Consider the following 13,917-nt stretch of genomic DNA (forward strand, 5'->3'; position numbering starts at 1 on the left):
GATTGCACTGTATAGACTCCAGCGCTAAATCATTCTACATTCTTTAGAATGTTATGTTCTTTACATTAAGTTACTTAAGCTCCAACCATTTATCTATGTTCTCCAACTTATATTATTTATATAAAGTAGTAATTCTCTTTGGTTTAGATTTTTTAAAAACATTTTAAGAAGTCTTAATGTTGCTGCCATGATGCTAATGAGATAAGCACAGAGTGGGTCCAATAAATGGTGTGAACATTCCGCCACTGACTTTTTGATCCTAACCAGCCAGGAAGAAATGTTTCTATCAAATCTTCCATTTATTCACCACATTCTGCTTTCCAAACAATTAAGCTTTACAATAATACCAAATAAAGACAAATTAAGTCATATTTTAGGTTTTATTGAGATTAAAAAACATCAAAAACAAAGTTTGACATTTCACTTTATTACATGAAACTTTCTAAATATTTGCTCTCTCTAAAAAAACAGAAATTCACATTACCCTCAAATGAACGTTGGGGAGGTTTCACAGACCTGTTTCTGATCACAGAGATAAATACATAGGTAAAACTTACGGTATGTATCTCTATAGTTCTAACTGCATCTTGAAGAACATTGTATTAATCCAAGCAACAGACCAAGTTGAGAGACCAAGTTGAAAACATGAAACTAACAAGCTTTGGTCACAGGAACATGAATTCATACAAATGATAGATTCTGTTGTGTACCTCAATTACTATTTTTATATTACAGAATTTACGAAGTTGTAATGCAATATGAACTGTTGATATCATGGTCCAGCACATACTTAATTAAATAAACAAATACCAGACTAGATGAAGACATGTTTAACATACAATCTGAACATTTACACACAACATCACCCAGAGTCTGTGAAACCAAGCCATCCACTTCAGATGAAAGCCAAGTGATAAAAAACAAGTAAAAAGAGCTGACATAAAAAGTCTTAAAAAGAACTGTGAGGAGTGATGTTGAGTGAATTACAAGGATGATACTGGCAAACAAAACCATCACAATAGTGAATAACCATACATCTTCTAAGAGAAATCTTAAGGATGATGGATTGGAAGTTTACAGGTACCGTCTTGACTCCACAAGGTGAAGTATGCAATGAACCAAGTGAAAGAAAACAACTATGATTATGGTACAGTCCCAAATGGCACCATATTCCCCTTATAGTGCATTACTTTTGACCAGGGTCCATGGGGCTTTGGTCAAAAGTAGTGCACTTTATAGGTAAAAGGGTGCCATGATAGTGATACTAACAACATCTATATCGAAACAAAGATAGCTGGGACGGGGAAGTTGTTACATTCAAAGCTTTGGCAATTCAGGCAAATAAAATTAGAAGACATTAGCAATTTGAAAACTACAGAGCTTACGGAGAGATAAAAAACAAAAAACAAAATACTTAACTAATTCAATTGATTTAAACCATTTGAGCTTATTTGGACAAATCTGCACAGACCAATACAAGATTAATAAACCTCAATGAGAATATAATCAACTATAGGATGTGTATGGAATTAGAAACTGTATCAATGACAGTACCAGTGAAAAAATCTAAATGGGATAAGTCTGAACAGAATAATACAAGATTAACAACTGTCAATGAAATTGTCTTCACATCATTCAAGCTATAGATGACCAAGGAAGTACAACAAGTACTTTTCTTTTCCACAAGGTTTCCACGAAGGCATCAAACCATAAAAAATAACAGCAAGACCAACAGACACATAGGTTAGTTGAGAAAGCAAGAAAGAGCTGGGTAAGAGATAATAAAATGTTAAAAAAACATCTTACAAGATGCTACTGATACTCGTTCAGTCTGCTCCGCCCAGGTTCCTTTTACTTTACAACCTTTTTGATTGAGCCAGGCTTTCTGCCCCCCCTCTTAGGAACAACCACTTCTTTTTTCTTAATAGCTGCCACTACCTTACCAGGTTTACTAGCCTTACCATGACCATTGCGTGGTTTAATTTCCTCTTCTTTGTCATCTTCTACTAGAGAAAAGACTTCATCCTCATTTCTCTGTGTATCTTCATTTTCCTCCTCTGAATCATGCGCTGTATAATCAACGTTCACAGACTTTCTCTTGCCTTTTTGCCTCTGGGCTTGGAAGGCAGCTTCATCGAACACATTTGCTTTACCGTTGGAGCAGCGGTAAAGCCTTACTATTGGAGAAACAGTGCAACCCTGTTTGGCTGAGGGTGAACTGTTGGACCTATCCGTCTCTGCTGCTCTCTTGGCTTTGAAGGAGCCTAAGGGGCGGCCACTCTTTCGCGGGGAATCATCTTTAGCGGGGGGCTTTGAAACTTTAGAAGTTGGAGGTGGGTTCTTCTGTAAGTGGGCACCTCTAACTGTTGATGCCTTGAGTGGACGGCCTCTTCTCCGTGGCTCGGCAGAGGTGGGTGTGGCAGGGGGATCCCCGCGGGGATGGATGCGCGGCCTTCCGAGCGGCTTCCACACTCTAGGTTGGCTTTTCAGTATCTTTCTCTCCTCTTCCTCCTCGGGTGACAGCAGGTACTTCCTCGGCCTACCCAGTTTTTTTTTTTGCTGAACTTTTTTGGGCCGGCCACACTTCAAAGGTGCAGTTGTCTCTGCTGAAACAGCATTAGGGTCAACCACTTTACGTGGCCTGCCCCGTGGCTGCTTGTCTAGTACCCTCAGTATCTTAGGTTTCTTGGAGCCTGATCCTTTGGGCCTACCCCTTCCCCTCTTAGGTGGTATGGGGCTGCCATTAGACAAGGCTTCATCAGACTCCTCTTCACTACCAGTGGCATCCATTGCCCCTTCTTCCGACTCCATTGCCCCTTCCCCTTCTTCCGAAGCCGTTGCCCCTTCCCCTTCTTCCGAAGCCGTTGCCCCTTCCCCGGACGCCATTGCCCCTTCATCCGACATTGTTGCCCCTTCTTCTTTCATCTGTTTTCTTGCAACCTGGCTCCTTCTTTCTTTCCTTCCAGCTCACTTCCTAGGAGGTCTTGTGAACTACTTAGGGCTTCCCACTGTAAAAGGTCATATCGAGAAGGTTACAATACAAAACGTTCTTTGTGCACGCACCCCTTCATAAAACTGGCATACGTGGGCACGAGAAAGTGTAGCTAGCATATCTAGGCTGGACAATAGAATGAGTCAAAACTCCCCCAAGGATGAAACATGGCAAAATAACGTTAGCTAAGCTGGAACACTAGCATATGAATGGAATTGAACATTCGCAGGGTCTCTTCTGACTGGAGTGACGCTTATAATTCCATTTATGTATCCCTTTTTATTCTACCACTACAATCTGTTCTTAGGACGAAACTGAAAAATAACTTGTGTAGAAAGTAAACATCCGCACCTCGATGGTGCCAAGGAAATAGTTACATGAGTAATGTGTTGTGGTGTACATTTTAACTACCAACGTGGGCATTGCCAACAACAGCGAAGCAGGCGACGGCGAGTTGGTGCCACGGTGCTCAATAGAACTATTAGGAGCCGGGAAAATGCCCCAAAATAAGGCCTGTTTTTTCGTGATTACTTCAAAACTACGGCAGACAGCTGGGACATATTTGTAATATATTATGAAACTGGGCTCCATGGCGGATGCAATTAACTAGTTTTATCAGAAAAAGTATTGTTAAAAATGTGATGTGTCCAGCCTAACGTGTCTTGTAATATGCACATTGTAAACATAGATTGTTTACTAATTGCAGTTTCTTCATTTTGTGATAGGTCACGTTGCAATTATGTATATGGAAAGGTGCACAATAAACAAAATATGATATGACAGTCTCCTCCATGAGTAAACTAAAGTTGATGCATTGACGCGACACTGAAATCTAGCTAGCTAGTATCCTGATTCAATGACTGTTTTGGTTACTAGTAGCTAGTTAGCCAACTTTACCAGATGTTCGAAGCAACATCACATTCATCTTCTACGACCGGGGTGAACTAGCTACCGAAGTAAATTAAAATTAGCTAGCAAACTACGTAGCATATCCATCTAGGTAGCTAGCTAATTATCTTTACAAAGCTATCATTAGCTCGATCGCTTACGACAGCCCCGGATCTCAAGCAGGCTAAACTAGTTTCATGAAAATAGCACACGCCTCACCTTGGTACAATCCTTGCGTAGCTGGTGCTGTCTACACTTCTATCAGATATCGTTTGTCATGAAAGTCGCCAGATATTTAATCGGCCTTTGTTGTAATTGTTTAGCTAGCTAGCGATTTGAATTTCAACCGGACGTTGTGGCGGGTGAAAGATCGACTAAAGGGGAAGTGGAACAACGTTTTTAATTTCCGCTCCCTGAAATAAATAAGATGTTGTCTATGACCCCTGTTCTTTCACAAGACACTGATGACACTTGTGGAGAGTTATTTCCTTGAGCAATTATTATAAAATAAAAAAGAAGCATAATAGCATCATATCTCAGATTGATTTCCTTTGAAAGCCTGGGAAAACGCTTGGGCTTCTTCTGGATGATCTGGACATGCTACAACCCCAAAATATGTATTACCGCCACCAACTGGACGACATTGAAAAAAACAAGGTAAAAATAAAACCCATACATGATAGGGAAAACAAACTTAAATCCACCCAAAATAAAACAATAAAAACCACATTGACAAAACCAAAACCCCCAAACACCCACTTCTTCTATCCTTCAAATCCCCATATCTCCCTTCTTCTGACTAGCCTAGTTAAATAAAGGTTAAATAATGTATTCATGTTTAATTCTCAGGCTCTATGACCTGAGAGGCTTGTGACAATACTCCATGCAACTCCTCTGCCAAGAAGTCTTTCAGGCCCAGGAAACATTCCGCCGCATCCACAACGATGTCTATTTTCCAGGACTTCCTCTCCACCTTGGCAGTGCAATTAATCACCATAGCTATAAAGGCCACAAAGTCCACCTTCTGTACCTTTAACATATCTGGGTTCTGCCGTTGAACGGTAACCCCTGCAGCCTTCAGTGAATGCCTATCCACCACCATGGACTATTCAGGAGCAGCATTTGAACCCTCAACCCTTTTAAATGCCCTAACATCGGTCACTTCATTCTCTTTCACCCTTGTTGGGAAGGCTTGTCCCGTGCTTTGACCACCTCAGTCCCCTCACACGTCCGGCCGTGCGTTTCGATGGCCTCATGTCCACCATCCCATTTCTGACACCAGTGTAGCGAATGGAGGGAGTGGGCCGTGAACGGGTGTGACTGGCGTGAAAAGCAAGCCCCCTACGCATCACGCCAATAGGGTTAACCCACTTGGTGGGAATTGCAAGTTGGCTCATTAGGGAGGAGGATCACTACAGTATAGATGATAACTTTTACAGCTTCTGTATAAAATAATATGGCATAGATCTATAACTGTAGAAATAATGAAAATATACAGTATATCAAGCACTACTTTTGTTATTTTCACACAACTTGATTTGCTACCCCTTTATTTTCCCTACTTCTATATTTTGTTCTCATGTCTCCATAGACAGGAAAAAGATTGATGTAAGGAGATTAAGGGAGATAAGAGGTATATGGTAACATATGAGTGATGGAAGCAGCCTGAATAAGAAAAATATATACAAATTGTATGTGTGTGTGTGCGCATGCGCCTGACCCTGTACGTGCCTCTGTGTGGGATTTGGAGAAAAACAGGGAGAGAGCTTGAGAGACAATCCCAGAGAGACTGTGTGTTGAACCCGCTGCCCCCTAATACCCCTACCTGCTCCCTGCATGCTTTGCCATGGTTACGAGACAGGGCTCCCAATGCAGGCAGTTAATGTGTTTTTCAGCAGGGGTGAGCTGGGTACTAATGTGTCTCGGTCTGTCTCCTCAGCAAATGGCACAATCAATATCAACTGTCCCAGGATGCACCACCACTAGCAGAGGGCCAGGAAAACCACCAAGCTCCCTGCAAGGCTGAATAATGTAAGGTGACTGAAATATTCTGCTTTTATAAAATGTTATGCTTTTTTGAAATGAAACAAAATACCTTGCTCTCTTTAAAGATTTTAGAATTAGTTTGTGAGTTAGAGAAAATAAGAGTAATTCGAGACTAATTTTAATTTATTCAATTCATTTGTGTACAATATAGTAGCACAATTTATGGCACAAGAGATTTATTTTTATGTAATTTATTTTTGTTTTCAGCAAATGATTTTGATACGTACCGTCAGGTCCAAAATTATTGGCACACTTGATAAAGATGAGCAAAAAAAGACTATAAAATAAAATTTAAAAATACTGAGCTATTGTATGCTAAAAAACATTGGAAAATTGTTATTTTATTGTTCAGAGAAATACATTTTGTTTAACAAGTAATATATATATTTTTAAAGATAGGGGTCAAAATTATTGTCATCCCTGTTTTCAATACCTCACCTTGCGAGGATAATGACACTGAGCCTTTTTCTAAAATGTTTTATGAGATTGGAGAACACATCGGGAGGGATCTTAGACCATTCCTCCATTCAGAATCTTTCCAGATCCTTGATATCCTTTGTCTGTGAATATGGACTGCCCTCTTCAATTCAAACCACAGGTTTTCAATGGGGTTCAAGTCAAGAGACTGAGATGGCCATTGCAAAGTATTGGTTTTGTGGTCAATTAATCATTTATTTGTAGATTATGTGTTCTTGGGGTTAGTGTATTGCTGGAAGAGCCACTTGCAGCCAAGTTTCAGCCTCCTGGCAGAGGCAACCAGAGCTGCATGCGAATACCCATACTAACATACGTATACTGCACACTTAATGAGTATATACTACATAGTTAAGTTTAGTATACTGTACACGAACAGTATGCTTTCAGTTGAGCGTACTGTCTCTTCACTTGTCTACCGGAAGTTGATGCTGTTGCTATGCAACCTCTTGCTAGCTAGTTAGCATAACAAATGACTAGCTAAACATTTTACAACTTTGGGTGTGTTCTTAAATTCAATCTGGAGTGCCAGAGTGCGCTTGTAAATTCAGAGTGTAGTCAGATTGTCTGTTTGTAAATTCAGAGCTTTCATTCTCGGAGCGCACACTGGACACTCCAGCCTTTGGCTTTCTGATCTTCTGGCAGTCAAGCACCCAAGCTAACGTTGGCTAGCTTGCTAGCTACTTCCAGACACAAATGAGACCACTGACCATTTTACTCACCCTAGCAGAGCTGGTTAGGCAGTTTTCCAGAGCGTTGGTGACTGTAACTGTGACTGTAAATTACGCTCTTTTGCTGAAGTTTACTGACACCAGCCATATTCAATGGGGGTTGAGCGCTCATAAATTCATTACACTCAGAGGAGAGTGCTCTGAAATCAGAGTACTGTAGATAGCCAGAGCGAATTTACGAAAAGACCCAAATGTCCATTGAGAATGCACAACGACTATACCATTTAGCTAAACTAAGAATGACGGGAATAATCTTGTCAATAAACGCTGGGTAGAGTCGGGGAACTCGGCTGAGAGTCAGACTCTGCAGACGTCAGTATTACTTATGGATTGAGCTCGGTCCAATAAACGGTGTGAACATTCCACCACTGACTTTTTGATCCTGACCAGCCAGGAATAAATGTTTCTATCAAATCTTCCATTTATTCACCACATTCTGCTTTTAAGCTTTACAATAATACAAAATAAAAGACAAATTAAGTCATATTTGAGGTTTTATTGAGATTAAAAAAACATCAAAAACAAAGTTTGACATTTCACTTTATTACATGAAGCTTTCTAAATATTTGCTCTCTCTAAAAAAACAGAAATTCACATTACCCTCAAATGAACGTTGGGGAGGTTTCACAGACCTGTTTCTGATCACAGAGATAAATACATAGGTAAAACTTACGGTATGTATCTCTATAGTTCTAACTGCATCTTGAAGAACATTGTATTAATCCAAGCAACAGACCAAGTTGAGAGACCAAGTTGAAAACATGAAACTAACAAGCTTTGGTCACAGGAACATGAATTCATACAAATGATAGATTCTGTTGTGTACCTCAATTACTATTTTTATATTACAGAATTTACGATGTTGTAATGCAATATGAACTGTTGATATCATGGTCCAGCACATACTTAATTAAATAAACAAATACCAGACTAGATGAAGACATGTTTAACATACAATCTGAACATTTACACACAACATCACCCAGAGTCTGTGAAACCAAGCCATCCACTTCAGATGAAAGCCAAGTGATAAAAAACAAGTAAAAAGAGCTGACATAAAAAGTCTTAAAAAGAACTGTGAGGAGTGATGTTGAGTGAATTACAAGGATGATACTGGCAAACAAAACCATCACAATAGTGAATAACCATACATCTTCTAAGAGAAATCTTAAGGATGATGGATTGGAAGTTTACAGGTACCGTCTTGACTCCACAAGGTGAAGTATGCAATGAACCAAGTGAAAGAAAACAACTATGATTATGGTACAGTCCCAAATGGCACCATATTCCCCTTATAGTGCATTACTTTTGACCAGGGTCCATGGGGCTTTGGTCAAAAGTAGTGCACTTTATAGGTAAAAGGGTGCCATGATAGTGATACTAACAACATCTATATCGAAACAAAGATAGCTGGGACGGGGAAGTTGTTACATTCAAAGCTTTGGCAATTCAGGCAAATAAAATTAGAAGACATTAGCAATTTGAAAACTACAGAGCTTACGGAGAGATAAAAAACAAAAAACAAAATACTTAACTAATTCAATTGATTTAAACCATTTGAGCTTATTTGGACAAATCTGCACAGACCAATACAAGATTAACAAACCTCAATGAGAATATCATCAACTATAGGATGTGTATGGAATTAGAAACTGTATCAATGACAGTACCAGTGAAAAAATCTAAATGGGATAAGTCTGAACAGAATAATACAAGATTAACAACTGTCAATGAAATTGTCTTCACATCATTCAAGCTATAGATGACCAAGGAAGTACAAAAAGTACTTTTCTTTTCCACAAGGTTTCCACGAAGGCATCAAACCATAAAAAATAACAGCAAGAGCAAACAGACACATAGGTTAGTTGAGAAAGCAAGAAAGAGCTGGGTAAGAGATAATAAAATGTTAAAAAAACATCTTACAAGATGCTACTGATACTCGTTCAGTCTGCTCCGCCCAGGTTCCTTTTACTTTACAACCTTTTTGATTGAGCCAGGCTTTCTGCCCCCCCTCTTAGGAACAACCACTTCTTTTTTCTTAATAGCTGCCACTACCTTACCAGGTTTACTAGCCTTGCCATGACCATCGCGTGGTTTAATTTCCTCTTCTTTGTCATCTTCTACTAGAGAAAAGACTTCATCCTCATTTCTCTGTGTATCTTCATTTTCCTCCTCTGAATCATACGCTGTATAATCAGCGTTCACAGACTTTCTCTTGCCTTTTTGCCTCTGGGCTTGGAAGGCAGCTTCATCGAACACATTTGCTTTACCGTTGGAGCAGCGGTAAAGCCTTACTATTGGAGAAACAGTGCAACCCTGTTTGGCTGAGGGTGAACTGTTGGACCTATCCGTCTCTGCTGCTCTCTTGGCTTTGAAGGAGCCTAAGGGGCGGCCACTCTTTCGCGGGGAATCATCTTTAGCGGGGGGCTTTGAAACTTTAGAAGTTGGAGGTGGGTTCGTCTGTAAGTTGGCACCTCTATCTGTTGATGCCTTGAGTGGACGGCCTCTTCTCCGTGGCTCGGCAGAGGTGGGTGTGGCGGGGGGATCCCTGCGGGGATGGATGCGCGGCCTTCCGAGCGGCTTCCACACTCTAGGTTGGCTTTTCAGTATCTTTCTCTCCTCTTCCTCCTCGGGTGACAGGTACTTCCTCGGCCTACCCAATTTTTTTTTTTGCTGAACTTTTTTGGGCCGGCCACGCTCTGCTGAAACAGCATTAGGGTCAACCACTTTACGTGGCCTGCCCCGTGGCTGCTTGTCTAGTACCCTCAGTATCTTAGGTTTCTTGGAGCCTGATCCTTTGGGCCTACCCCTTCCCCTCTTAGGTGGTATGGGGCTGCCATTAGACAAGGCATCGGACTCCTCTTCACTACCAGTGGCATCCATTGCCCCTTCTTTCGACGCCATTGCCCCTTCTTCCGAAGCCGTTGCCCCTTCTTCCGACACAGTTGCCCCTTCCCCTTCTTCCGACGCCGTTGCCCCTTCCCCTTCTTCCGACGCCGTTGCCCCTTCATCCGACATTGTTGCCCCTTCATCCAACATTGTTGCCCCTTCATCCGACATTGTTGCCCCTTCTTCCGACATTGTTGCCCCTTCTTCCGACATTGTTGCCCCTTCTTTCATCTGTTTTCTTGCAACCTGGCTCCTTTCTTTCCTTCCAGCTCACTTCCTAGGAGGTCTTGTGAACTACTTAGGGCTTCCCACTGTAAAGGTCATATTGAGAAGGTTACAATACAAAACAAAATGTTCTTTGTGCACGCACCCCTTCATAAAACTGGCATACATGGGTACGAGAAAGTGTAGCTAGCATGTCTAGGCTGGACAATAGAATGAGTCAAAATTCCCCCAAGGATGAAACATGGCAAAAGAACGTTAGCTAAGCTGGAACACTAGCATATGAATGGAATTGAACATTCGCAGGGTCTCTTCTGAATGGAGTGACGCTTATAATTCCATTTATGTATCCCTTTTTATTTTACCACTACAATCTGTTCTTAGGACGAAACTGAAAAATAACTTGTGTAGAAAGTAAACATCCGCACCTCGATGGTGCCAAGTGTGAGTATGTCTGCATAACACGGAAGTAGTTCCATGAGTAATGTGTTGTGGTGTACATTTTAACTACCAACGTGGGCATTGCCAACAACAGCGAAGCAGGAGGCGTAACTTAGAACAATGTGAGTAGAACGGTCGGAAGGCGAGTTGGTGCCACGGTGCTCAATATAACTATTAGGAGCGGGAAAAATGCCCCAAAATAAGGCCTGTTTTTTCGTGATTACTTCAAAACTACGGCAGACAGCTGGGACATATTTGTAATATTATGAAACTGGGCTCCATGGCGGATGCAATGAACTAGTTTTATCAGAAAAAGTATTGTTAAAAATGTAATGTGTCCAGCCTAACGTGTCTTGTAATATGCACATTGTAAACATAGATTGTTTACTAATTGCAGTTTCTTCATTTTGTGATAGGTCACGTCGCAATTATGTATATGGAAAGGTGCACAATAAACAAAATATGATATGACAGTCTCCTCCATAAGTAAACTAAAGTTGATGCATTGACGCGACACTGAAATCTAGCTAGCTAGTATCCTGATTCAGTGACTGTTTTGGTTACTAGTAGCTAGTTAGCCAACTTTACCAGATGTTCGAAGTAACATCACATTCATCTTCTACGACCAGGGTGAACTAGCTACCGAAGTAAATTAACTTTAAAGTAAGCTAGCAAACTACGTAGCATAACTACGTAGCATACTACTACGTAGCTAGCTAATTATCTTTACAAAGCTAGCATTAGCTCGATCGCTTACGACAGCCCCGGATCTCAAGCAGGCTAAACTAGTTTAATGAAAATAGCACACGCCTCACCTTGGTACAATCCTTGCGTAGCTGGTGCTGTCTACACTTCTATCAGATATCGTTTGTCATGAAAGTCGCCAGATGTTTAATCGGCCTTTGTTGTAATTGTTTAGCTAGCTAGCGATTTGAATTTCAACCAGACGTTGTGGCGGGTGAAAGCTGATTTTCTATCGACTAAAGGGGAAGTGGAACAACGTTTTTAATTTCCGCTCCCTGAAATAAATAAGATGTTGTCTATGACCCCTGTTCTTTCACAAGACACTGATGACACTTGTGGAGAGTTATTTCCTTGAGCAATTATTATAAAATAAAAAAAAGAAGCATAATAGCATCATATCTCTGATTGATTTCCTTTGAAAGCCTGGGAAAACGCTTGGGCTTCTTCTGGATGATCTGGACATGCTACAACACCAAAAGATGAATTACCGCCACCAACTGGACGACGTTGAAAAAAACAAGGTAAAAATAAAACATGATAGGGAAAACAAATCCACCCAAAATAAAACAATAAAAACCACATTGACAAAACCAAAACCCCCAAACACCCACTTCTTCTATCCTTCAAATCCCCATATCTCCCTTCTTCTGACTATCCTAGTTAAATAAAGGTTAAATAATGTATTCATGTTTAATTCTCACCTGAGAGGCTTGTGACAATACTCCATGCAACTCCTCTGCCAAGAAGTCTTTCAGTCCCAGGAAACATTCCGTCGCATCCACAACAATGTCTATTTTCCAGGACTTCCTCTCCACCTTGGCAGTGCCATTAATCACCATAGCTATAAAGGCCACAAAGTCCACCTTCTGTACCTTTAACATATCTGGGTTCTGCCATTGAACGGTAACCCCTGCAGCCTTCAGTGAATGCCTATCCACCACCATGGACTACTCAGGAGCAGCATTTGAACCCTCAACCCTTTTAAATGCCCTAAGTGGGTGGGTCGCGAACAGGTGTCACTGGCGTGAAAAGCAAGCCCCCCACGCATCACGCCAATAGGGTTAACCCACTTGGTGGGAATTGCAAGGTGGCTCATTAGGGAGGATCACTACAGTATAGCTGAGAACTTTTACAGCTTCTGTATAAAATAATATGGCATAGTGAAAATATACAGTATATCAAGCACTACTTTTGTTATTTTCGCACAACTTGATTTGCTACCCCTTTATTTTCGCTACCTCTATATTTTGTTCTCATGTCTCCATAGACAGGAAAAACATTGATGTATGGAGATTAAGGGAGATAAGAGGTATGTGGTAACATGAGTGATGGAAGCAGCCTGAATAAGAAAAATATATACAAATTGTATGTGTGTGTGTGCGCATGTGCATGACCCTGTACGTGCCTCTGTGTGGGATTTGGAGAAAAACAGGGAGAGAGCTTGAGAGACAATCCCAGAGAGACTGTGTGTTGAACCCGCTGCCCCCTAATACGAGACAGGGACAGTTACGAGACAGGGCTCCCAGTTAATGTGTTTTTCAGCAGGGGTGAGCTGGGTACTAATGTGTCTCAGTCTGTCTCCTCAGCAAATGGCACAATCAATATCAACTGTCCCAGGATGCACCACCACTAGCAGAGGGCCAGGAAAACCACCAAGCTCCCTGCAAGGCTGAATAATGTAAGGTGACTGAAATATTCTGCTTTTATAAAATGTTATGCTTTTTTGAAATGAAACAAAATACCTTGCTCTCTTTAAAGATTTTAGAATTAGTTTGTGAGTTAGAGAAAATAAGAGTAATTAGAGACTAATTTTAATTTATTCAATTCATTTGTGTACAATATAGTAGCACAATTTATGGCACAAGAGATTTATTTTTATGTAATTTATTTTTGTTTTCAGCAAATTATTTTGATACGTACCGTCAGGTCCAAAATTATTGGCACACTTGATAAAGATGAGCAAAAAAAGACTATAAAATAAAATTTAAAAATACTGAGCTATTGTATGCTAAAAAACATTGGAAAAATGTTATTTTATTGTTCAGAGAAATACATTTTGTTTAACAAGTAATATATATATTTTTAAAGATAGGGGTCAAAATTATTGTCATCCCTGTTTTCAATACCTCACCTTGCGAGGATAATGACACTGAGCCTTTTTCTAAAATGTTTTATGAGATTGGAGAACACATCGGGAGGGATCTTAGACCATTCCTCCATTCAGAATCTTTCCAGATCCTTGATATCCTTTGTCTGTGAATATGGATTGCCCTCTTCAATTCAAACCACAGGTTTTCAATGGGGTTCAAGTCAAGAGACTGAGATGGCCATTGCAAAGTATTGGTTTTGTGGTCAATTAATCATTTATTTGTAGATTATGTGTTCTTGGGGTTAGTGTCTTGCTGGAAGAGCCACTTGCAGCCAAGTTTCAGCCTCCTGGCAGAGGCAACCAGAGCTGCGTGCGAATACCCATACTAACATACGTATACT

The 13,917-nt window shown here is 40.6% G+C and overlaps 1 protein-coding gene across 1 annotated transcript; it reads right to left on the reverse strand.

The window, feature by feature from the left end:
* Window positions 1-366: 366 nt before the first annotated feature.
* LOC110496091 (uncharacterized) lies at window positions 367-10,287 on the reverse strand. Its single transcript, XM_090206652.1, has 2 exons — window positions 9,102-10,287; window positions 367-2,966 (listed from the first exon to the last, which is right to left on the reverse strand). Exons 1-2 carry the CDS (start codon window positions 10,249-10,251, stop codon window positions 1,852-1,854), a joined length of 2,265 nt encoding a protein of 754 aa, XP_090062778.1. The 5' UTR covers window positions 10,252-10,287; the 3' UTR covers window positions 367-1,851.
* Between the last annotated feature and the right edge of the window lie 3,630 nt (window positions 10,288-13,917).

Source organism: Oncorhynchus mykiss, chromosome 18, assembly GCF_057628025.1.
Source record: "Oncorhynchus mykiss isolate SJ-2025 chromosome 18, ASM5762802v1, whole genome shotgun sequence".
In the NCBI taxonomy this organism is placed as follows: domain Eukaryota; kingdom Metazoa; phylum Chordata; class Actinopteri; order Salmoniformes; family Salmonidae; genus Oncorhynchus; species Oncorhynchus mykiss.